The sequence below is a fragment of the Taudactylus pleione genome, unplaced genomic scaffold (assembly GCF_031769625.1).
Source record: "Taudactylus pleione unplaced genomic scaffold, aTauple2 ptg000212l, whole genome shotgun sequence".
Taxonomy (NCBI): domain Eukaryota; kingdom Metazoa; phylum Chordata; class Amphibia; order Anura; family Myobatrachidae; genus Taudactylus; species Taudactylus pleione.
In genome coordinates, this window is record NW_028284614.1 from 4,286,530 (window position 1) to 4,312,671 (window position 26,142).

General features: G+C 44.7%; 1 protein-coding gene across 2 annotated transcripts in view; it reads right to left on the reverse strand.

The window, feature by feature from the left end:
• The window catches only part of LOC148517699 (uncharacterized), a 93,483-nt gene that overhangs the window by 33,794 nt on the left and 33,547 nt on the right, over positions 1-26,142 (reverse strand). The window contains exon 2 of one of the 2 annotated variants that reach the window (XM_088478360.1): positions 19,137-19,196. The exons of the other annotated variant lie outside the window; for it this stretch is intronic. Coding sequence (XP_088334486.1) covers positions 19,137-19,151 — 15 coding nt within the window. The 5' untranslated portion in view covers positions 19,152-19,196. The remainder of the gene's footprint in view (positions 1-19,136; positions 19,197-26,142) is intronic. 2 annotated transcript variants of the gene reach the window in all.

Below are 26,142 nucleotides of genomic sequence, written 5' to 3' on the forward strand. Positions count from 1 at the left end.
TGTCTGCTGCTTTCCAGTTAAAGGGATTACTCAATCCACATTAAAATTAAACTTTACAAACTACAAAATGAAAAGCGCTGGCAGTCAGAAATGTTTAATTTAAAATATCCACATAATATATAAACAGAAAAATTACGGGATGTAGTTAGTAGAGTGGCGGACTGAATACCACCGGTCTAAGGCCCTCATTTAGAGGCGCTCGCAAAATGCGAGCACTCGCCCTGAATGAGGGCGGCCGCTTGTATTTTGAAATGCGGCCTCCTGGTCGCTCGCTTAGCTGTGGTTTACCACCCACAGCTTTAGCAAGCGGCCAGGTTGATGGTCTTCGATGGTCGAGACCATCGTGGCTTGCGACGAGACCCTTGAGGTAGGGTCTCGGCAACCGCAAGCCCCAGGGAGCTTCCTGCTTTGATCGAGCAGGAAGCTCCCCACTGACATCACTGCTGATGTCAGTGGGGCCGCCCACAAATGGTCAGGCATTCCTTAAGGAATGCCTCCGTTTGTCCAGCCACCCCCCCGTTCCCGCCTACTAAACGGGGCGAGCTGTCGATCACCATCGTCAGCCGCCGCGTTTGTAGCGAGCCCCGGAGCGAGAGAATTTCTCTCTTGCTTCGGGGCTTGCGCACGCGCAGTGCGGCCACTGCATGTGTGCAGGGCCTCACCATCGACCCCTTTGTGAGCACTCAGCGCTTGCGAGCGGGTCTGAATGAGGCCCTAAATCCCTACTGTGTATGATGATTGACACATGCATCCACCATTGAATAATCTACCTATAATAAGGGACCTATCAGCAAGGAAATATGAGCTTTCAATCATTTGGGGGTTGGACCTCCACGAGCACTTAACCCCCCTCCCTACCAAGACTGCATTACAACAACCCTCCTAGAGGAAGGCCGACAGTGGCCGAAACGCGTTGGAGCTCTCATACACAGTCTCCGCATTTGCCAAACAACTATTCATCACCGCATCCATCTATGTTTTGTTTATCCAAAATTCCAACAGCAACAGTCACGTGACCCGGAAAGTGACAACGGGAGCCAAGTAGAAGACCCCATCCAGGAGCCGTGCTGACATCAGGAGCCGTGCAGACATCCATAGAGGACAGAAGATGGAGACCAGCAGCAGCGTGGCAAGAGTCAGGTGAGTCCCGTATCTGAAAGGGGGTGCCCGGCGGAGATCGAAAGGTCAACGCTTGTCCACTCCCTCCCTAGGCAGAGCAGGCAGGTGTGCAGTCGGGTCCCGGTGCCGTGTTGCACATACCCGGCGCTGGCCCCAGACGCCATCTAGCCTCCCCAGCCAAGGAGCCCTGTCACATTGCCGCACAGCCGCAGCGTCCCATCCTGAAGAGAACCCGGGCACCGCAAGCTGCAACTATAACATTTTCTACGTCTTGATTTTAGCAAGCACCATATACTTAGGGTACTAGGTACCAGTATTTATTTGTTTACAAACATTGCATGTAAACCAGTTCTTGATTAAATGTACGTTATAACATACAATTGACATCCTTTTTTTTCTTGTTCCACCTAACACGTACATATGCATTAGGGGTGAGCGGGTTCGGATTTCTGAAATCCAAACCCCCCCGATCTGAGACCGATCAGAGTCAGGCTCGACTTTACCCACCTGACTCGGATCTGAAATCGAGGCAAAACGTCATCATCCCGCCTTCCGGGTCTCGCGGGTTTTGGATTCTATATAAGGTACCCGCGTCGGCGCCATTTTCTCACTCGGCTGTGAACAATAAAGAGGGAGGGTGGGAGTTAGGGCTGGCTGGGCTGTGTAGTGTAGTGCAGTGTAGTCTAGTGTTGTGCTGTGCTGTGCTGCCCTGTGCTGCTGTTGTCCATAGGGGCTGTGTCCACTCCTCCAAAGTCCATAGGGACTGGCTGGGCTGTGTTGTGCAGTCAGTTGTCCAAAGGGGCTGTGTCCACTCCAAAGTACTGTGCAGTGTCCCAGCCCTAAAGGGGTGCTGTAGTGTTGTCCAGGGGGTGCTTTGTCCATCAGGGGTGCTCCACCAAAGTGCAAAAAAAATTATATTTTTTCTGTTTGTGAATTGTGTGTGCAGTAGCCGCACGTGCATCAACAAAGTAGCGCCAAGCGTGCGCCTGTGTCATAAGTGAAGGGCCAGCTGGCTCATCTGTTAAAGGGTGCTGTAACCCCCAAAGTGCACTCCAAATAATATATTTTTTTTTTCTGTGTTTGTGAATTGTGTGCGCAGTAGCCGCACGTGCATCAACAAAGTAGTGCCAAGCGTGCGCCTGTGTCATAAGTAAAGGGCAGGCTGGACTGACCCGTTAAAGGGTGCTGTAACCCCCAAAGTGCACTCCAAACAAAATAAAAAATTATTTTCTGTGTTTGTGAATTGTGTGCAATGTGGCCGCACGGTTATCAACAAAGTAGCGCCAAGCGTGCGCCTGTGTCCCATCAGTAAAGGGCCGACAGGCTTGTCCGTTAAAGGGTGCTGTAACCCCCAAAGTGCACTCCAAAAAACATTTAAATATATATTTTTTGTGTTTGTGAATTGTGTGCACAGTAGCCGCATTTGCATCAACAAAGTAGCGCCAAGTGTGTGCCTGTGTCCCATAAGTCTGTTAAAGGGTGGTGTAACCCCCAAAGTGCACTCCACAAAAAATAAACAATTTTTTTTTTTCTTTGTTTGTGTGCGAAATGTATGCGCAGTAGCCGCATGTGCATCAACACAGCAGCAGCGCCAAGCGTGCGCCTGTGTCATAAGTTAAGGGCCGGTTTGGACATCTGGTCCGGACTGAAGGACGTGCCAACAATTTCTGAAATGTCTACTGTCACTGCATATGATACTGTCACCACTGACAGAATGGTGGAGGAATTATTTTCTGTGTTTGTGAATTGTGTGCACTGTGGCTGCACGTGCATCAACAAAGGAGCAGTGCCAAGTGTGCGCCTGTGTCATAAGTAAAGGGATGGCTGGCTTGTCCGTTAAAAGGTGGTGTAACCCTCAAAGTGCGCTCCACAAAAAATAAAAAATTCTTCTTTTTTTTCTGTCTTTGTGAATTGTTTGGGCTGTAGCCGCACCTGCATTCTTCAAAGCAGCAGCGACAAGCGTGCGTCTGTCTGTTAAAGGGTGGTGTAACCCTCAAAGTGCGCTCCACAAAAATATAAAAAATTATTATTTTTTCTGTCTTTGTGAATTGTGTGAACTGTAGCCGCACCTGCATCCTCAAAGCAGCAGCGACAAGCGTGCGTCTGTCTGTTAAAGGATTACAACGGTGACAGCATCCAAGTAGGCATGTCAGATTTTCCTGCCAGTACAGGTACGGACTAAGAGGCAATTTGGAGGCCCCTGTACAAACTGGCTCTATTTTACCTGAGTTGCCCGCCCTCCAGTGTGTACTCTGAAAGAGTGTTTAGTGCAGCCGGGAACCTTGTCAGCGAAAGGCGTAGGAGGTTGCTTCCACAAAATGTGGAGAAGATGATGTTCATAAAAATGAATTATCAGCTCTTCAAGGGAGACCAGCCTCCAGAACGTACAGAGGGACCTGTGGTGGTGGATTCCAGCGGGGACGAATTAATACTCTGTGAGGATGAGGATGTACACAACACTGAAGAGTGTGAGGAATCGGTGGATGAGGAGGATGAGGACGACATCTTGCCTCTGTAGAGCCAGTTTGTGCAGGGACAGGTTAATTGCCAGCTTGTTTTGTGGGGGCCCAAACAAACCAATCATTTCAGCCAGTCGTGTGGCAGACCCTGGCGCTGAAATGATTGGTTTGTTAAAGTGTGCATGTCCTGTTTATACAACATAAGGGTGGGTGGGAGGGCCCAAGGACAATTCCATCTTGCACCTCTTTTTTTCTTTGCATTATGTACTGTTTGGGGCCTAGTTTTTCAAACTGCCATCCTGTCTGCCACTGCAGTGTCACTCCTAGATGGACCACGTGTTTGTGCCGCCCACTCATGTCGCTTAGCATAGTCATCCAGCTACCTCGGTGCAACCTTTTGGACATAAAAACACTATTGTGAGGTGTGAGGTGTTCAGAATAGACTGGAAATTAGTGGAAATTAATGTTATTGAGGTTAGTAATAGCATAGGAGCAGAAAAACCAACACATTGTGTGATTTTAGCTGTTTTTATGATTTTTAAAAAAAAATACAGATCCAAAACACAAAACCCAGAACCCAAAATACGGAAGGGTGGTTTTGGCAAAACCAATCCAGATCCAAAACACGAAGAAAGATCCAGATCCAAAACCAAAACACGAATAGTGGCCGGTGCACACCCCTAGTTATAAGAGTTAAACTCAGCGGAGTTTCTCCGTGTGATGAAGCCCAATGCGTGGAGGATTGGAGTACGCTGACAAAAAAGAGGTGTGGCCACGCGGCCCAAATCCCCTTGTTTGTCACTCAGGATGGGGGTGCCGGATGTGCGGATTGCCCTGTGTGCAGTTCCGGCTCCCACACTGTGTCAGGAGCTAAGTGCTACAGTGCAGCACCCAAATCCTGTCACTGAGTGGGAGTCGGGCCCTTGGTGTCATCTGGGTGTGGTCCACCCCCCCCCCCCCCTTGAGACCCCACTGGTTAAACTCCATTGATTAGGAGCTGCTACCTGATAAAGAGTTACATATAGATGAAAAATGAGAATCCTGCACCAAGTTGCTGAGAGCAATTAATATTAACAAAAGAGGAATATGCTGCCTGATGTAATCCTTATAGAACAAGGTTTCATATTCCCATAGGTGCATTTTAGGTTCCACCCACTGATTCAGAAATATTGATACAACTTATCAGAATATAGAGCATCGACTGTCACAGTCTCACTGGTCACTATATTCTAAAAGAACTTAAATTAAAATTTTTAATTGTCATTCAGGTTTAATAAAAATGTATAAATTATAATATATTTGCTATTTGGACCCCTAAAATAAGTGATGTACATAAAAAAAAATCTAAATATAAATGTAGGGGGCTCTTGTTCTAATTATAATTTCACTGCCGTACAAATTACAGCATACCTTATTGCAGTATATACAAGTACACATCCTATAGATTGTAAGCTTGCAAGCAGGGCCCTCTTACCTCTATGTCTGTCTGTTATTACCCTGTTTTGTTCTATCAATGTTTCCAATTGTAAAGCGCAACGGAATATGCTGCGCTATATAAGAAACTGTTAATAAATAAATAAATAAAATAGTGAGTATTGTCCAGTCTGAGTTACAGTATTTATACACTATACAGGACCAATGGAATTAATCCCATATTGATAGAACTTGTTTGCTTAGTAATGCAATATTTCTCAAAAATTATCTTGGTTTTGCAGGGGGAGGAGGGGGGAGGGGGTTACGCCCTGTAGAACTCAAGCCAAGTTACAAAGATCTCTCCAAACAGTCCTTTGGCATAGACCCCATTGCAAATTCCTGACCACACATCTACTGAAGAAAGCAATCAAGCCCTTTCTTTGAACTAGAGATGTGCACCAACCCCATGTTTTGGTTTTGGATCTGTATCTCCTTCGAGGTTTTGGACCTGGATTTGCAAAACCACCCCTTGCGTGTTTAGGTTTTGGATTTGCATTTTTATCTAAAGATTATAAAAACAGCTAAAGTCACATAATTTTTGTTCCTACAGTATTATTAACCTTAATAACAATAATTGTCAGGCATTTCCAGTCATTATTAACCACCTCACAGCTCACAATATTGTTTTCACTACTTTTTTACACCAATAGAGGCTGCAGCGAGCTGGCTGGCTAAAGTAAGCGACAGAGCAGCGGCACAAACGCACGGCAGTTTAAAAAAATATTGGACATCTATGAAACATTGCCACACAACAGTGGCAGACAGGATGGCAGTTTAATAAACTATAATAATGTCAGTCGGCAATGCCCCAAATTGTGCAAAATGTAAAGAAAAGAGGTGCAAGATGGAATTGTCCTTATGTGGGATATTAAAAAGGACATGCACAGTTTAACAAGCCAAGCACTTTAGCAACAAGGACTGACACTTTTGTGGCTGAACTCCTTGGTTTGTTTGGGCCCCCACAAAACATTATTTGGAAGGACTACCTCCAATCATTTAAGGAGGAGGTTGATGATGAGGGTGTTGGTGGTGGAGATTGCATGTGCTGGTCCAAACTGCTGGTAGCTGATACTGGACTGATTGTTATTAATTTACAAATTATTATAATTTTGTTAAATAAATTGCATGAACTCGTTGCAAATTACGTAACAGGAAGGAGGTGCCTAGATGGTTTACATCCCTACCTCTACTAACTTTGGCTTCACAAATGGTACAGATGCCTTCACAACTGTTGTCAGGATTTGGGTTAAAATAATTCCTCACCCAACACGTGTGTCTTTTCTTGTCTTATACCCAGGCATGACAATAGCTTTCTTTTTATCACGAGCAAGAACTGCTGCCACTGGTGGCTGATATACACAAACAACATCCTCATTATCAATATCCTCAGTAGCGTCAGATAGGACACAAATATCCCCTCTTCCTCCTTTTTCACTTCTTCCACACTATAATCCTCAATTTCTATTATTTCACCATGTAATACTACAACAGCCATCATGGCGTCAGTGATCCGCTGTGCAACTGGGTGATAGCTGTTATACTTGCTTCGTCTATCAAAAGATTGTCTAACAGTCAATCAATTGTTTTTTAAACTACTACTACTAGTAGTCTTCTTGGTCCTTAGGAGTCACCTAGCCTTATCCTGGATGCAGAACTACCTCCGATCATTATTGAGACTATTGATGATGAAGGTGTTGGTGGTAGAGATTGCAGGTGCTGGGATCTAGCTGAGGGAAGGGAGCTAACTCATGCTGGACTGTCTGTTATTATTGTTTTAGCACCAGTTTCTGAATTTCCCAAAAATGTTCCACGAACTGGCTGCAAATGATGTAACAGGAAGGAGGTTCCTAGATGATTAAGGTACCTACCTCTACTTACTCTGGCTTTACAAAGGGTTCTGATGGCTTGAAAATTGTTGTCCAATTTTTGGTAGAAATAATTGCACACATAAGAAATTGATTTTTTTGTTTTATGTCCAGGCACGACAATGGTCTTTTTCTTATCATGGACAACAACTGTTTCTGCTGGTGCCTGATTTACACAAACAACATCCTCATCATCATCAATATCCTCATTATCAAAATCCTTATTAGCATCAGCTACACAAATATCCTTCTCATCCTCGTGCACTTCCACAGCAGTATCCCCAATTCTATGTCAGCATGTTGACCTATGCTGCCCATCCCCACATTTGCAGAGGGCACACAAATAGTGGAAAGAGGCTCTTCTTTGAGTACAGTATTTGAAAGGTCAGGCTCACACATGGCACCCGAGGACCAGAGGCAGATCTAGACTTCTCTTTTGGGGGGGCGGTTTAATAATTAATTCTGACCCCTCCCCTCTTTACTCATTCCTCCTCCCACTTCAAGTCCTGGCTCCTCCCATTTTCACGCAGTGACCTCTCATCATAGCCATTCATTTTTAATCTTAAACTATTACTTCTATCCCTTTTATTTCCCTTTCTTTACAATTTTCCCTCTCTTCTCCCTTGTCTTTATGACCCATCCTAAGTACTCTATCCCCTCTCCCAAGCGGCGCCATGAGGCAACTCGCCCTCTTATCTACTCCCTTGTTTCTACAATGTAGTGTTATAATGACTATATGACCAAAATGTATTATATGCCCATCACTCCCTCCCCTAACCCCCTGTATATTATATGCCCACTCCCTTCCCTTCTATATATTATATGCCCACTCCCTTCCCTTCTATATATTATATGCCCATCACTCCCTCCCCTAACCCCCTATATATGATATGCCTAATCCCTCCCCTCTTAAATATTATTATCCCCATCATTTTCGCCCATAACCCCCTATATATGATATGCCCATCACTCCCTCCCCTCCTATATATTATAACCCGTCACTCCCTCCCCTCACCCCCTATATATGATATGCCCACTCTCTCCTCTCCTATATATTATATACCCATCACTCTCTCCCCTCATCCCCTATTATATGCCCATCACCCCCCCCCCCTCATATATTGTATGCCTCTTGGAAGCCTGCCTATGATGAGCTCTGTACTGTATGTATATAATAGCATGGACACAGGTATACTAGAAAAGTATGTCCACAACACTACTATGAATGGAGGAGGATGCATCCCCCCTGACTGACTGACAGGGATGGAGGTACACACTTGACATGCAATTCAGCAATTATCCAGCCAGGGGTTAACAGTAATAAAAGAGGCCTCCGAATGTGACTGGCTGTTTCTCCCTCCAAGTACAACAACAAGAGCCATGCTGGAGCTACTGTATTAGCAAATTAGCAGCACTGCTTTTAGCTATGCACACAGCATACAGTGTGACAGTGCTGCTCTCCAGACTGTGACAACCACCCTCTCTATCAGCTGGGTTACTGACCAGTGTGCCAGGATGCAGGAGCTTCACCTGGAACTTTCATCCATCCATGTCGCCAACCAGGACTCCAGGAGACAAGGCATGCCAGTGCTCAGGCTGTAATGTACCAACTTCGCAGACTTTTCATGCTGCTGGCAATGCCTCACGGGATTTGTAGTTTATCTTTTACTAGTCAGAGTGTGAGCAGTGTAAGATTAACTACAAATCCCATGTCACTCTCCCCCTTCTCTGGCCAGCGTGGGTGCCTCGGGCTAACAGCTGACTGCCTGCTTGTGCTTGTGACTGCCGCGGGCAGGTCTCGGCTGCCGCCCGCAGCTTAATCATGCCTGGCTCCGCTCTGCCACATCTGCATTGCTGTGCAGCCTACAGGTACAGTAGGTGGGTAGAGCTAGGGCTGTGTTTTACTAGGGGCGATCGCTCTTATCGCACCCACCCCCTGGATCCACCCCTGCCGAGGTCACACTTAGACTCTCTTCAGAGATTTGTGACATTTTTGAGCACACAGTTTGTTCTTGTGCCTTAACAATTTTCATTTTTTTAAAACTTCTGCAGAGAGAAGGGCTTTCATCATCATACGAGGCAGAACCACCAGTCACAAATAAGGGTCAAGGCCTTAGCCTTTCCTTGCCACTTCGTGTGGTTAAAGGCATATTGACAATTTTATGTCTCTCTGCAACTAACTTTCTCTTTGATTTATTTTTTTTACCACTGTAAAAGATTGGTTCTGTGATTTTAGATGCCCTAACGTAAGCCCTGTATGCCCTTGGGCATCAGCTTTAGTAGATGACGTTGATGCCACTAGTATGTAGTTCCTGCTCTCCTCTCAACTGATTTGTCTCCATTATCAACATACACGAACGAAGTGGGGTAAAATACACACGTTAATTTGTACCAAACTTTTTTATTTTTATTTTTACGTTTATTTTAAACTTTGTTCACAATGACACTGCGCAGTCACACAATGCACTGGGGTAGAACCTACAGCGTCACAATACTTTTATGAATATTACACTAAATGACCGACAGCGTCACAATACTTGTACGAATATTACACTGCGGTATTACTCACCAACAGCGTCACAATACTTGTATGAATATTACACTGCGGTATTACTCACCGACAGCATCACAATACTTGTATGAATATTACACTACGGGATTACTCACCAACAGCGTCACAATAATTGTCCGAATATTACACTGCGGTATTACTCACCAACAGTGTCACAATACTTTTATGAATATTACACTGAATGACCGACAGCATCACAATACTTTTATGAATATTACACTGAATGACCGACAGCATCACAATACTTGAACGAATATTACACTGCGGTATTAATCACCAACATCGTCACAGTACCTGTATGAATATTACACTACGGGATTACTCACCAACAGCGTCACAATACTTGTATGAATATTACACTGCGGTATTACTCACCAACAGCGTCACAATACTTGTATGAATATTACATTGCGGTATTACTCACCAAAAGCGTCACAATACTTGTATGAATATTACACCATGGGATTACTCACCAACAACGTCACAATACTTGTATGAATATTACACTATGGGATTACTCACCAATGACGGCACAATACTTGTATGAATATTACACTACGGGATTACTCACCAACAGCGTCACAATACTTGTATGAATATTACACTGCGGTATTACTCACCAACAGCGTCACAATACTTGTATGAATATTACACTGCGGTATTACTCACCGACAGCGTCACAATACTTGTATGAATATTACACTGTGGTATTACTCACCAACAGCGTCACAATACTTGTATAAATATTACACTGCGGTATTACTCACCAACAGTGTCACAATACTTGTATGAATATTGCTCTGTGGTATTACTCACCGACAGCGTCACAATACTTGTATGAATATTACACTGCAGTATTACTCACCGACAGCGTCACAATACTTGTATGAATATTACACTGCGGTATTACTCACCGACAGCGTCACAATACTTGTATGAATATTACACTGCGGTATTACTCACCAACAGCGTCACAATACTTGTATGAATATTACACTACGGGATTACTCACCAACAACGTCACAATACTTGTACGAATAATAAACTACGGGATTACTCACCAACAACGTCACAATACTTGTATGAATATTACACTACGGGATTACTCACCAACAACGTCACAATACTTGTATGAGTATTACACTACGGGATTACTCACCAACAACGTCACAATACTTATACGAATAATAAACTACGGGATTACTCACCAACAGCGTCACAATACTTGTATGAATATTACACTGCGGTATTATTCACCAACAGTGTCACAATACTTGTATGAATATTACACTACGGGATTACTCACCAACAGTGTCACAATACTTGTATGAATATTACACTACGGGATTACTCACCAACAGTGTCACAATACTTGTATGAATATTACACTGCGGGATTACTCACCAACAGCGTCACAATACTTGTATGAATATTACACTACGGGATTACTCACCAACAACGTCACAATACTTGTATGAATATTACACTACGGGATTACTCACCAACAGCGTCACAATACTTGTATGAATATTACACTACGGGATTACTCACCAACAGCGTCACAATACTTGTATGAATATTACACTGCGGTATGATTCACCAACAGTGTCACAATACTTGTATGAATATTACACTGCGGTATTACTCACCGACAGCGTCACAATACTTGTATGAATATTACACTGCGGTATTACTCACCGACAGCGTCACAATACTTGTATGAATATTACACTGCGGTATTACTCACCGACAGCGTCACAATACTTGTATGAATATTACACTGCGGTATTACTCACCAACAGCGTCACAATACTTGTATGAATATTACACTACGGGATTACTCACCAACAACGTCACAATACTTGTACGAATAATAAACTACGGGATTACTCACCAACAACGTCACAATACTTGTATGAATATTACACTACGGGATTACTCACCAACAACGTCACAATACTTGTATGAGTATTACACTACGGGATTACTCACCAACAAATTCACAATACTTATACGACTAATAAACTACGGGATTACTCACCAACAGCGTCACAATACTTGTATGAATATTACACTGCGGTATTATTCACCAACAGTGTCACAATACTTGTATGAATATTACACTACGGGATTACTCACCAACAGTGTCACAATACTTGTATGAATATTACACTACGGGATTACTCACCAACAGTGTCACAATACTTGTATGAATATTACACTGCAGGATTACTCACCAACAGCGTCACAATACTTGTATGAATATTACACTACGGGATTACTCACCGACAGCGTCACAATACTTGTATGAATATTACACTACGGGATTACTCACCGACAGTGTCACAATACTTGTATGAATAGTACACTATGGGATTACTCACCAACAGCGTCACAATACTTGTATGAATATTACACTACGGGATTACTCACCGACAGCGTCACAATACTTGTATGAATATTACACTACGGGATTACTCACCGACAGTGTCACAATACTTGTATGAATAGTACACTATGGGATTACTCACCAACAGCGTCACAATACTTCTACAGTATGAATATTAAACAGTGATATTGCCAGCAGCATCACAGTGCATATATACATATATAGGGTGGGTACGGCATACAGCATCACAGTGCTTATGGATACACTGCGGTATATGTTTTAATTTATATTTTTAACTTATTATTTATTTCAACTTCGTTTCTTGTTGTTTGTTTTTTACAGCCCATAGACGGACAGCGCACCCCTGGACAGCGCACCCCTGAACAGCACACCCCTGGACAGCACACCCCTGGACAGCACACCCCTGGACAGCACACCCCTGGACAGCACACCCCTTGCTGGAGAGCAAAGCACACCCCTGGTATGGACAACACAGCCTCCTGGATGGAGCACTGCACACCCCTGGATGAGCAACACGTCCCCCTGGACAGAGTATAACACACCCCTGGATTGGACAACACAGCCCCCCCTGGACGTAGTACAGCGGAGCACAGCCCGACAGCCCAGGACTCAGCAAGCAAATGGCACCAATCACCGCGGGGAGGGACTTATATACAAACCAAAACCCGCGAGAATCCAACCGCCTCGTTTTGGATACTGAGTCAGGCAGGAAAACCCAAGCCTGACTCGGATCCCTTATGTTCGGGTGTGTCCGGTTCTCTGGGAACTGGACCCGCTTATCTCTAATTTGAACCACCCACAGAGGGAATTTTGCACATTACTTTTTGTTATCATGATGATACTTGTTATGCTTTATTTTTTAATGTTCCACAAAGTGTCAGCAGTGCCGTACAGAGTGTATACAAAGTGTCAGCAGTGCCGTGCAGGGTATATACAAAGTGTCAGCAGTGCCATACAGGGTATATACAAAGTGTCAGCAGTGCCGTACAGGGTATATACAAAGCGTCAGCAGTGCCGTACAGGGTATATACAAAGCGTCAGCAGTGCCGTACAGGGTATATACAAAGTGTCAGCAGTGCCGTACAGGGTATATACAAAGCGTCAGCAGTGCCGTACAGGGTATATACAAAGTGTCAGCAGTGCCGTACAGGGTATATACAAAGTGTCAGCAGTGCCGTACAGGGTATATACAAAGCGTCAGCAGTGCCGTACAGGGTATATACAAAGTGTCAGCAGTGCCGTACAGGGTATATACAAAATGTCAGCAGTGCCGTACAGGGTATACAAAGTGTCAGCAGTGCCGTACAGGGTATATACAAAGTGTCAGCAGTGCCGTACAGGGTATAGACAAAGTGTCACTGTTGTGAGTGAAAAGCCCAGTTTATCAGCAACTTCTGAAATACACAAACAACCCCATCTGGCCAGGGTCGGATTAAGGGGAAGGGGGGCACAGATGTCAGATGGGGGCCCGGATCAGAAGCCGCGGCTGCACTATTGCATGCAGCAGCACAGACTCAGTATACAGCATTCTCCCCACAATTTCCAACAGGTTCATTTCCTTATTATTCTCTATATTAACCCCTTTATTACTTTTTAATGCAGAATCCGTATACACACATTCATGTCATGGCACAATTCATTAGTAATACGACCGGTGACGCATCTGAGGATTTCACATAACCCGATGACATAGAAGCAGCATTAGCAGAAACGTACTGTGACCTCATCTGTCCCAGGTCCCTTCCCAATAAACCGTTCACAGGAACATGATCGGATACTCCAACCTCCTGCATCCCACTTCCAGTCCTACAATTCAAGAAAATTTGGGCCATAGGTATAGCTGAGGTCACTCCTGCGATTCCAGTCCTGGCAATATACACGTTCAGGTCGCACCAGGGCCAGTTCAGCGCCAGTGTTTCTCTGTCCAATAGCGACCTAATTCCCCATAGTGACAGGTTGTAGATTGTCCCGGTCACTCATAACACAGTGGCAGTGGGCCGAAATGTGTTGCAGCATCCGTAGGTCCCACATACTTAATAACAGAATCCAGAAAAAGATCCAGATAAGACTCCACATTGTCCCTATTATTTTCTGCAGAAAGTTAATGTCCAGTACTAGGTTCACTTCCGGCTACGACAGCAGCTCCGGCAGGTGCACTCTCTCCATGTATGGGTTTGCCATTATCTTGATGCTCCATATCGTATTTGGACCAGTCTCTATCCAGGTGAGAACTTGCTGCTTACAAAGGTTCGGACCAGTCTCTGCCCAGGTGAGACCTTGCTGCTTACAAAGGTCTAATCGTAGTTCTTTATCTTGTCGTTTAAAAGCAGCTGCCATTCCTCTACCTCTACAGTTACTTTGCTAAATTTCAATTGCAATTTAAAATAAAAAGGAACAACTTACAGATTCACATAGTAAATCTGCGCTGGGGGTACATCAGAAGTCATGGAACAGAACCTCAATCTGATTGAACCCTTTTATCAGCCGAGCATCACACCTAGGATGATGTCATCCAAGTCTCGGCTTGGATGACATTAGGGGGTAAATTTATCAAAGGTCGATTTGGCATTTTCAGTGATTTGCATGCAATTTTAATTTTGACTTGAGTATTTACTAAAGCCTAATTGGAATGGTAAATCGCACACTAAACCGAATTTCAGAACAAACCGTTTCTAGATCGAACATCGACAAAACATTGGTCTTTTACATTGAACAACACTGAGCAACCTTATTTACTATCGCACACCAAATCGAATATGAAATCGAATTACAAACCACCCAAATAATAAACTCACTCCATAGTGTCGATTTCAGTTTGTAAACCTCATTGTATTGGTTGTTTTTAAATTGGTCGCATTATAAAAGTGTACACAAGCATCTGCTGCACTGTGCCAGTTCTTATAATGGTGAAACCTGGCTATGCGAAGTTGGGAGCTTACCTGCGGTATGCCAATCACCACCTTACTCAGAGGGTTGGTTTTAGTTGCACGGGTTGTGATATTTATGAATCTGCAAGTGGTGTTGTGGGTGAAATTGCATGCAAACCAAGCATAAACGTAGCCAAATTCGGATCTTCTCCACTTGGCTGGGCCCTGGGGCATCCGTCCAAGAGTGAAATGTCAAATTCTATAGAAAATTTTAAAAAAAAGAAAAATAAGCACAAAACTTGCAAAAATGCTACACTAAACTGTATTAAAACAATTTACACTGAATATCTAAAAACATAAAGAAAATTCTAAAAGAAATTATCACATTTATAGGTTTAATGATCCATACCACAATCAAGTACAGGATCTTCAGATGTTTCTAAAAGAGGAGTGGGGCTCTGAACATCATCAGCTGGATCATTTACAAGCAAATCATCAGTAGAGGCCAGCTGAGTCCATTCTGAAGATGGCCGCTTAATTCATTTGAAAAACAATTTGTTACTTTATTTTAGGGGTGTGCACCGGCCACTTTTCGTGTTTTGGTTTTGGATCTGGATCTTTCTTCGTGTTTTGGATCTGGATTGGTTTTGCCAAAACCACCCTTCGGTGTTTTGGGTTCTGGGTTTTGTGTTTTGGATCTATATATTTTTTTTTAAAAACCATAAAAACAGCTAAAATCACAGAATGTGTTTTTTCTGCTCCTATGCTATTATTAACCTCAAAAACCTTAATTTCCACTCATTTTCAGTTTATTCTGAACACCTCACAATAGTGTTTTTATGTCCAAAAGGTTGCTCCGAGGTAGATGGATGACTATGCTAAGCGACACGAGTGGGCGGCACAAACACGTGGCCCATCTAGGAGTGACACTGCAGTGGCAGACAGGATGGCAGTTTGAAAAACTAGGCCCCAAACAGTACATAATGCAAAGAAAAAAAAGAGGTGCAAAATGGAATTGTCCTTGGGCCCTCCTCCCACCCTTATGTTGTATAAACAGCTCATGCACACTTTAACAAACCAATCATTTCAGCGCCAGGGTCTGCCACACGACTGTGGCTGAAATGATTGGTTCGTTTGGGCCCCCCCAAAACAAGCTAGCAATTAATCTGTCCCTGCACAAACTGGCTCTACGGAGGCAAGATGTCGTCCTCATCCTCCTCATCCACCGATTCCTCACCCTCCTCAGTGTTGTGTACATCCTCACAGAGTATTAACTCGTCCCCACTGGAATCCACCACCACAGGTCCCTCTGTACGTTCTGGAAGCTGGTCTCCCTGGAAAAGTTGATAATTCATTTTTATGAACATCATCTTCTCCACATTTTGTGGAAGCAACCTCCTACGTCTTTTGCTGACAAGGTTCCCGGCTGCACTAAACACTCTTTCGGAGTGCAGACTGGAGGGGGGGCAACTCAGGTAAAATAGAGCCAGTTTGTACAGGGGACTCCAAATTGCCTCTTTTTCCTGCCAGTACATGTACGGACTGTCTGACATGCCTACTTGGATGCTGTCACCGATGTAATCCTTTAACAGACAGACGCATGCTTGTCGCTGCTGCTTTGAGGATGCAGGTGCGGCTACAGCCCACACAATTCACAAAGACAGGAAAAAAAAGAAGAATTTTTTTATTGTTTGTGGAGCGCACTTTGAGGGTTACACCACCCTTTAACAGACAGACGCACGCTTGTCGCTACTGCTTTAAGGATGCAGGTGCGGCTACAGCCCACACATTTCACAAAGACAGAAAAAAAAAGAATTTTTTTATTGTTTGTGGAGCACACTTTGAGGGTTACACCACCCTTTAATAGACAGACACATGCTTGTCGCTGCTGCTTTAAGGATGCAGGTGCGGCTACAGCCCACACATTTCACAAAGAGAAAAAAAAGAAGAATTTTTTTATTGTTTGTGGAGCGCACTTTGAGGGTTACACCACCCTTTAACAGACAGACGCACGCTTGTCGCTGCTGCTTTGAGGACAGTATCATATGCAGTGACAGTAGACTTGTCAGAAATTGTTGGCACGTCCTTCAGTCCGGACCAGATGTCCAAACCGGCCCTTGACTTTTGACACAGGTGCACGCTTGGCGCTGCTACTGTGTTGGTGCATGTGCGGCTACATCGCACACAAGTCACAAACACATAAAAAAAATAGTTTTTTATTTTTTGGAGCACTTTGAGGGTTACACCACCTTTTAACAGACAGACGCACGCTTGTCGCTGCTGCTTTGAGGATGCAAGTGTGGCTACAGCCCACACAATTCACAAAGACAGGAAAAAAAAGAAGAATTTTTTTATTGTTTGTGGAGCGCACTTTGAGGGTTACACCACCCTTTAACAGACAGACGCACGCTTGTCGCTGCTGCTTTAAGCATGCAGGTGTGGCTACAGCCCACACATTTCACAAAGACAGAAAAAAAAATAATTTTTTTATTGTTTGTGGAGCGCACTTTGAGGGTTACACCACCCTTTAACAGACAGACGCACGCTTGTCGCTGCTGCTTTAAGGATGCAGGTGCAGCTACAGCCCACACATTTCACAAAGACAGAAAAAAAAAGAATTTTTTTATTGTTTGTGGAGCGCACTTTGAGGGTTACACCACCCTTTAACAGACAGACGCACGCTTGTCGCTGCTGCTTTAAGGATGCAGGTGTGGCTACAGCTCACACATTTCACAAAGAGAAAAAAAAAAAAGAATTTTTTTTATTGTTTGTGGAGCGCACTTTGAAGGTTACATCACCCTTTAACGCTTGTCGCTGCTGCTTTAAGGATGCAGGTGTGGCTACAGCTCACACATTTCACAAAGAGAAAAAAAAAAAAGAATTTTTTTTATTGTTTGTGGAGCGCACTTTGAGGGTTACATCACCCTTTAACAGACAGACACACGCTTGTCGCTGCTGCTTTGAGGATGCAGGTGGAATCTAGATGGGATTTGGAACCGGGGACACACTACCTCCATCAGTTGTCTAAATCCCACTGCACTAATGGCGGATACCAGACGCACGTCTAACACCAACATAGCAGTCAAGGCCTCAGTTATACGTTTTGCTTCAGGATGACTGCTGTCGTACTTCATCCTCCTCGCTAAGGACTGTTGGAGGGTCAATTGTTTAGTAAAAGTAGTGGTGTTCCTACTTCCTCTCTGGGATGATGAACAACTCCCAGCAGCAGCAACAGCACTAGGAGGAAGTGGTTCTTGATCTTTCCCGGCTCTTTACTTATGGGACACAGGCGCACGCTTGGCGCTGCTCCTTTGTTGATGCACGTGCGGCTACAGTGCACACAATTCACAAACACAGAAATTTTTTTTTTATTTTGTTTGGAGTGCCCTTTGGAGGTTACAGCACCCTTTAACGGTCAATCCAGCCGGCCCTTTATTTATGGGACACAGGTGCACACTTGGCACTACTTTGTTGATGCACGTGCGGCTACTGTGCACACAATTCACAAACACAAAAAAATATATTTTTTTATTTTGTTTGGAGTGCCCTATGGGAGTTACAGCATCCTTTAACGGACTAGCCAGCCGGCCTTTTACTTATGGGACACAGGCGCACGTTTGGCACTACTTTGTTGATGCATGTGCGGCTACTGCGCACACAATTCACAAACACAAAAAAATATATTTTTTTATTTTGTTTGGAGTGCCCTTTGAGGGTTACAGCACCCTTTAACGGACAAGCCAGCCGGCCTTTTACTTATGGGACACAGGTGCACGCTTGGCGCTGCTCTTTTGTTGATTCACGTGCAGCCACAATGCACACAATTCACAAACACATAAAAAATATTAATTTTTTTTAGCACCCCTGACGGACAGAGCACCCCCTGGACAACACTACAGCACCCCTTTAGGACTGGGACACTGCAGAGGACTTTGGAGTGGACACAGCCCCTATGGGCAACTGACTGCACAACACAGTCCAGCCAGCCCCTATGGACTTTGAAGTAGTGGACACAGCCCCTATGGACAACAGCAGCACAGTGCAGCACAGCACAACACTGCACTACACTACACTACACTATAACACTACACTACACTACACAGCCCAGCCAGCCCCAACTCCCAGCCTCCCTCTTCACTGTCCACAGCCGAGTGAGAAAATGGCGCCGACGCGGGTACCTTATATAGGGTCCAAAACTTTTAAAGATAAAAAACATGCATGACAAATAAACATTGTTAATGCAAAACAATGACAGACACTGTTTCATTACATAATAACAGTTTTTAAAAACATTTGTAATATTTTTACTTCATAACAAAGGCGAGTTATGTGATTTGAGAATAGTAAATTAATAATTACAAACATAATTACCTGGCAATTCATCATCTAGTTGGGGATCAGGCGAAAAATCAGGCGCCGATTTCCTTTGTGCTGCAATCAAACAGTAACAATACACAAATTCAGGACACATAACAAACAATTACACATTTATCATTGAAAATTAAACTTTAACAGTATCAAAATCAAAATTACAAAGATTATCTAAAAAAACAATACAAAACTAACAAAAGTAGGTGCAAAAATCCAAAAAGTAGATGTATGCAGTTAAAAATATAGATACTCACCAGGCACATGCCGACGTGGTGGGGCATCTGTGTCATGCACATTCACCCCTGCAATAAGTTCCATAGGGATTATGGTTTTAACTTTTTTCCTCATACTCATTAAATGAGATATCTTGAGGTTAGCCACCACAAGTGGCAATGGCACTATTTCTTTTGTCTGCCATTTTTTGCTTAACTAAGCAACAAATGTCTGAGAATATTTTGAGACAATTTAATTTGGTGCGTTTGAAAATACCGCATTTGGTATAAAATGCCGGCTGCCGCATGGCCGGCAGTTCGATTTCTGGCAGCGACAGCCCGACAAAAGAGCAGAGCCCGGCAGCGGAAGCCCGACAGCGCTGGAAATCCCAATCGTCCCTAAGGTAAATAAAAACTAACCTAACCAACCCCCCTAACCCTCCTTAGGGATGCTTAACCCTAACCTCCCCCCCCAAAGTGCCTAACCCTAACCTCCCCCCCAAAGTGCCTAACCCTAACCTCCCCCCTCTAAGTGCCTAACCCTAACCCCCCCTTCCCCACTGCCTAAACCTAAGTCCCCCGGGGGGTGCCTAACCCTAAGTCCCCCCCAGGGGTGCCTAACCCTAACCCTCCCTCCCCCTAGCCTAACCCTAACCCTCCCGGGGGGGTGCCTAACCCTAAGCCCCCCTGGGTGCCCTAAACCTAACCCTCCCCCCTGCGGCTGTCTGCTCGCGGCGCCTGGCATCCCTTTGATCGGGATGCCGGGGTACCTGTCTCCCGGCGTTGGGAAAATGACAGGCGTCTAGATTTTAGATGCCTGTCATTTCACCCTAGCCGTGATTGAGGATTCGGGAAGCTGGCGGACGGTATTGTGGCCGCCGGCTTCCTAAACGTATCCCGAAAATACCAACTGCATTTACAGCATCAACTGCAATTTGCCAAATGGCACGCTTCCATGCAGCAGAAGTTTTTCTTGCACTCCTCCCTAATAAAATATGATAATTTGGAAGCAAAGCATCCACTACTGCGCAATTTTGGGCGAAACTAAACAAAATATTTCGCCCAGATCTCATTTTGCCAGGTTGCAAAACAGGCATAGCATCTGACTCCTGGCCACCAGCATCCTCTGTAAATGATTCAGCAATGGCAGCATCACTTTCATCTACAGAAGGACCTCTCTCCAAATGCCCAGTATCCTCCACTGCCCTCTCTCTTTGCCTTCTTCGCCCTGGATCCATAATTACCTACAGTTAGGGTGTTCACAACCAGTATTTCTCTCAAAGACCTCTCTGTGCTGTGTATCTGGAGTTTGTGTAACAAACTCTACACATGCACCTTTTTTAAAGGATGTGTGCTCTTAGGGCCTGATTCAGATCCTCTCGTAAGCGGCCGCTCATTCGTTCCAAGCGATGTTTACCCAACTGCGCATGCGTACGGATTTTAATACGCATGCGCGAACCAGTCAGTGCGGCCGAAAATCGTTTGTTCGCTAAATAGCGAATGCCTGCTATTTTGAGTGACAGGAGGAGGCGTATGTGGGTGGTAACAGAGGAAGGTGCTTCAAAACGGGGAGTGGAGATCCGAACGCAGGCGTGCTTAAAGGTCAAAACGGGCGTTTTATGGGTGTGCATAATTAATACAGCAGCGTCATTGACCACGTCACTGGGTTATTTTATAGTCAGAACTGCTTGCAAGATTGTGGTAGGAAAAACCAACCACAAGAATAGCGAACAGTTCATACGCTGGTCAATGTACTCGATTAATCTAATAAATAGCGGACATGACGTAGGATGCGAGCGGCCAGGGGGCGTAGTTATACAAAAAACGACCGCAAGTTTTGTTCGCTCTTTCAGACATGGAGGCGTCAACAGACCGCAAAGAGTGAACGGTTCATTTGAATAGCCACCCCCTTTTCCTGAACGACCGTCCGCAAATAGCGTCCGGCTCTGAATCAGGCCCTTAGTCCTTAATCATTGATAATTAGCACAGCTAGGGATTGTAGGCTTTTGAGTGATTGTGCAATTAGTCCAAGTGTAAAATTTTCGATTTGAAGAATGATTTGATGTGTGATTTGGGATGCGACTTGGAATTTCAAAGGCAAAACCAAACAACAAATTACTTTAACAAATCAACCTAAATTGAATTCGATTTGCAAATCGAACTCTAAATCAGACAATAGTAAATATGGCAAAATCACTGGCTTTTCAAAATTCGATTTAAGTCGGTTTGAGGTGAGATAAATCGCCCTTAAAATCGACAATCAAATCAACCTTTCATAAATTTACCCCCAGATCTGGGACCCTCCCAGAACTGTCCAAGTAACTTTTAACTTAAGTCCAAATATTTGTCCATAACTTCCCTGGCGGAATGATTACCTAAGATATGTGGTATCCATATTAATCTCTGCTATTTTAGCTACAATATGAAGCTGTGTGGTGTTGTATTGTTAATATACTTCAGATTTCAGAAATTATACATCTGAATGACTTCTAAACCATACCTTTCCTGCATCTATATGTTAGATATATCTATATGTTTTTGTACTATCCAAGCTATCATAGACATATACATTTTATGTCATAAACCAAATCAACTATGATGTGTCTTTGATCTGGTGTAGAAAAATCATTGTGAGGCTGGTGGCTTGATTACCCCAGACAGAGCTGGCTTCCTCTGGCTGCAAATACAGACAAAGGGCTCTATTTATTAACATTATTTTTACTACAATAAAGTGAAAAAGTTTGTTTTCACATCCTTTTCACATTATTTTAATTTCACATAAATTTACTAAAGGGCAATTGGAGTAGAATTCATAAAATTCTACTCCAAACCCTAACTATCACATATTTTTAGTAAGCAGATCACATTTCCCATAATTGTAATGGGAAATGTAATCTGGCCAGAGTTACTAAAAATGAAGATGGTGTTATCCAGGGTTTCTCCCAATTCCCCAACTAACCGGCAGAGCAGACCCAGGAGCCAGCCTCAGTGATCAGCTGTGTGTTGCTGTGTAATGCTGATCACTACAATAAAAAATGTAAAAATAAACCCCTTACCTGCATACAGAGTGATCAGTGCTCTGGTGATGTCCTCTGGGGCTCTGGTCAGCTGGTCTCCCGGCTCCTGCACTGTGACCCTGGTCAGCTGCTGCATAGAACAGCTGACCGGGATCACAGTGCAGGATGGGAGAGCAGCTGACTGGAGCCCTAGAGGTCATCACAGGAGCACCGATCACCGCAGGTAAGTGTAATCTGAGGGGGATGGTTCGCGGGGACCGTAAAGGGTGTTGCAGTAGCTGGTGTCAGGCACATGCACAGACACATTCTCCCTGTAATTTTTCCAAAAAATATAGGGAGAAGTGTGTGAAGGGGATTTGCAGGGACAGAGCTTTATTGCAAGCTCTGTCCCTGCAAGGGATTTTTTATACATCCCTGTGATATTTCTTAAATTTGCAATGCAAATTTAGTCGGAAATATCACACTACAATCGCATCTTAAATGCAGATTGTAGTAAGTAGAGCCGAAAATGCTGTGCACTGTACATATCCTGCCAGGAAATTTTAGTGTGCTGGTGACAGGGCCGTAACTAGAGGGGTGCGACCAGTGCCATGGCAAAGGGTACCGCAGGGCTGGGTGCGCTGTTTGGACCTGTCAATTTTCCTGTTTATTATCATTCTCACTTGTAGCTTCCCCTTCTTTTATCCCCAGCATCTCCTGGCCTCCCATATCTCTTCACTCGCCCTTCCCGATGAAGACATGGGGCCTGATTCAGACCCGGATGCTAAGCCGCGATCCCTCGCTATGGGCAATTGTCGCCCGCCTGTGCATGCGTATGCATCGCATTGTGCGTGCACGAAATAGTCACTGTGATCGGGAATCGTGCGCTCGTAGTACACAGACTGGACGCTACTTTGAGTGACAAAATGTGCCATTTGTGGGTGGTAACAGGGGAAGGTGCTTGTGAACGGGGCAGTGGTGCTGGGAACGCAGGCGTGTCTGTGCGTCAAAATAGAGTTTTATGGGTGTGTATAATTAGCATGGAAGCGTCATTGTACACGTCACTTGCAATGATCGCAGTGCTTGCGGTGGGGTAGGGTCTACCTCAAGCGCTGCGTGCAGCTCCGATGGTTCACGATGGTTCTGATTAATCATACTGTACACTTCCTGGAGATGACGTGTGCTAAGAAAGAAAAGTGGGCGTCTTTAGACCCCCATGCGCTCACTCTGCCATTGCTCTCTTAGACAAAGAGAGCGTCCTTACACCAGACAGTGCGATCACAGAATTTGCATACCCGGCTCCTTTTGGATGCGAGCGATCGAACTTAGCGTCCGGGTCTGAATTGCCCCCATGGTCCTTTTTCAGGTGCACTATCTTATGTCCCTATTTACAAAATTGGGGGGGGGAGGAGGCGCCAATGCTCTTTCTGGCACAGGGCATTAAAAAGTCTAGTTACAGCTCTGGTAATGCAGATTGTAGTGTGATATTACCGAGTGAATTCGCATTGCGAATTCAGGCAATATCACAGGGATTTGCTACAAATCCCTTGCAGGGACAGAGCTTGCGAGAAAGCTCTGTCCCTGCGAATCCCCACCGGAGCCTTATCACAGTATTTTCGCAAAAAATACCATGATTAAGTGCCCGCGCATGCGCCGACCGGTTGCCGCTGCTACCCCCCCTCCGGTGCTAGGCCCCGCCCCCCTGGTGCTAGCCCCACCCCCCACGAACGCAGACCCCCCACGACCCTCCCTCCCCCCCTCGCGACCCCCCCTCCCTTACTTACAATTACCTGCACGCCCCAGGCCTCCGGTGATGGTCTCCATTCCTCCGGTCAGGTAATCTCCCATACTGCACTGGGGCCCGATCACCTGATGACCGGGCAGCAGTGCACTGTGGGAGACCAGCTGACCAGAGGGAGGACATCACCGGAGGCCCGATCACCGGTCCCTGGAGTCAGGTAACTAATTTTTTTTTTTCACTATTTTCTTTTTCTTTTTTTTACAGTAATCAGCTTGCGGTCTGTTTAGACCACACAGCTGATTACTGGGACCGACTCCCGGCTCTGCTCTCCCCGTTAGAGCAGGCCAGGAGTCCGGTAACCGGGGGAGACCCTGGATAACGCCACCTCCAGGTGGTGTTATTATCACAGGGCTTTCCCCGATATTTTTTTCACATTTATTTTTAGTAACTATGGTCGGATCACATTTCCCATTACAGTTATGGGAAATGCGATCTGCTTTACTAAAAATAAGTGATACTGGGGGTTGGAGTAGAATTTTATGAATTCTACTCCAATTGCCCTATAGTAACTATAGGTGATACTAAAATAATGTGAAAACACAAAACACCCTTTTTCACATTATTTTAGTAAAAATAATGTTGATAAATAGAGCCCAATGTGTGAAGAGAGGCTATTTGACATCCTTTTATTAGGAAACCTCTTGCCCTACATTCCATAAGCCTGTGATATGCCACAGGATACTCAGTCAGATTTCCTGCCGTCACAACTAGGGGTATATTTACTAAAGATAAATTTTGATCGATTTGATCGTAGTGATGCCGGGCGCCGCGAGCGGACAGCCGCGGGGAGGGAGGGTTAGGGTTAGGCACCCCGGGGGGGACTTAGGGTTAGGCACCCCCCCGGGGGACTTAGGTTTAGGCAGCGGGGAAGGGGGTGGTTAGGGTTAGGCACTTAGAGGGGGATTAGGGTTAGGCACTTGGGGGGGAGGTTAGGGTTAGGCACCCCTAAGGAGGGTTAGGGTTAGGGGGGTTAGGTTAGACAATACTTACTTAACCATGCGGCCGGCGGTATTTCATACCAATTCCAATGAAACAATTACATGATAAAACAATACATATTAACTTATTATTACAAATAATAAGTTAATATGTATATCTTGTAATTTATTGCATTATTGTTTGCGATTTTCCAAGGAACAGATTTAATCAGTGTGTAAACATGGGAGTGTCACTTAATGTGACCCAATAGAGGTGTATATCATGAAACTTATGGTTTTAATGTTTGTGGTTATCATGCTGTACACACAGATACTGTGCATGTGGCATCTGGAAAACTGCTTTGCAAACAGATAGGACTAATTCTAACCACCATTGTTATTGCACTTGCTATATATCTATGCTTTTCTCTCAGCTGCACCACAGGCCTCAACCACACAAAGCACCTAGTGCCAGCACGTGCCACATGGAGCTACACGTCCTACATAGCACCTGCAGCCAGGACGTGGTCAGTACTGAGGTGCACAGGAGCAACATATGGGATGAAATTGAAGTAAAAAAAAAATAACAGCAGGTCCCTTGTGGGAATTTAGAGGTAGGGGCCTATGAAATACCATATGAAGCCTCTGGAGGGGCGAGTCCAGCTGCCAGAGAGGGTGGGGCCAGTCCATTGAGGACATGGAAGCACAAAGGGCAGGCGGCATTTAGGCAACTCTAGGGCATGTACTGTAAATAATATAGACACTTGGCATTCGGATCTTGGCAATCTTACACAAGTAAATGTAGCCCACCTTTGACCCGCTATATTGGTAGGATACAATACTTCTAGAGCCTCCATCCAAACGACACTTCAATCAGGGAATAACCAGGGCTTGCACGGATAAAACTCTAATCTACACTCTAATTTCCCTCTCAGATTTGAAAAGGCCGCAGTGGTGATCTGAGGCAGCATTTACGGACGCAGCACTCACAGTTGTGTCCATCCAGGGGTGCTCTGTCATCCATCCAAAGGCTTCTGTGTCCATCCAGGGCTGCTGTGTCTGTCCAGGGGTGCTCTGTTG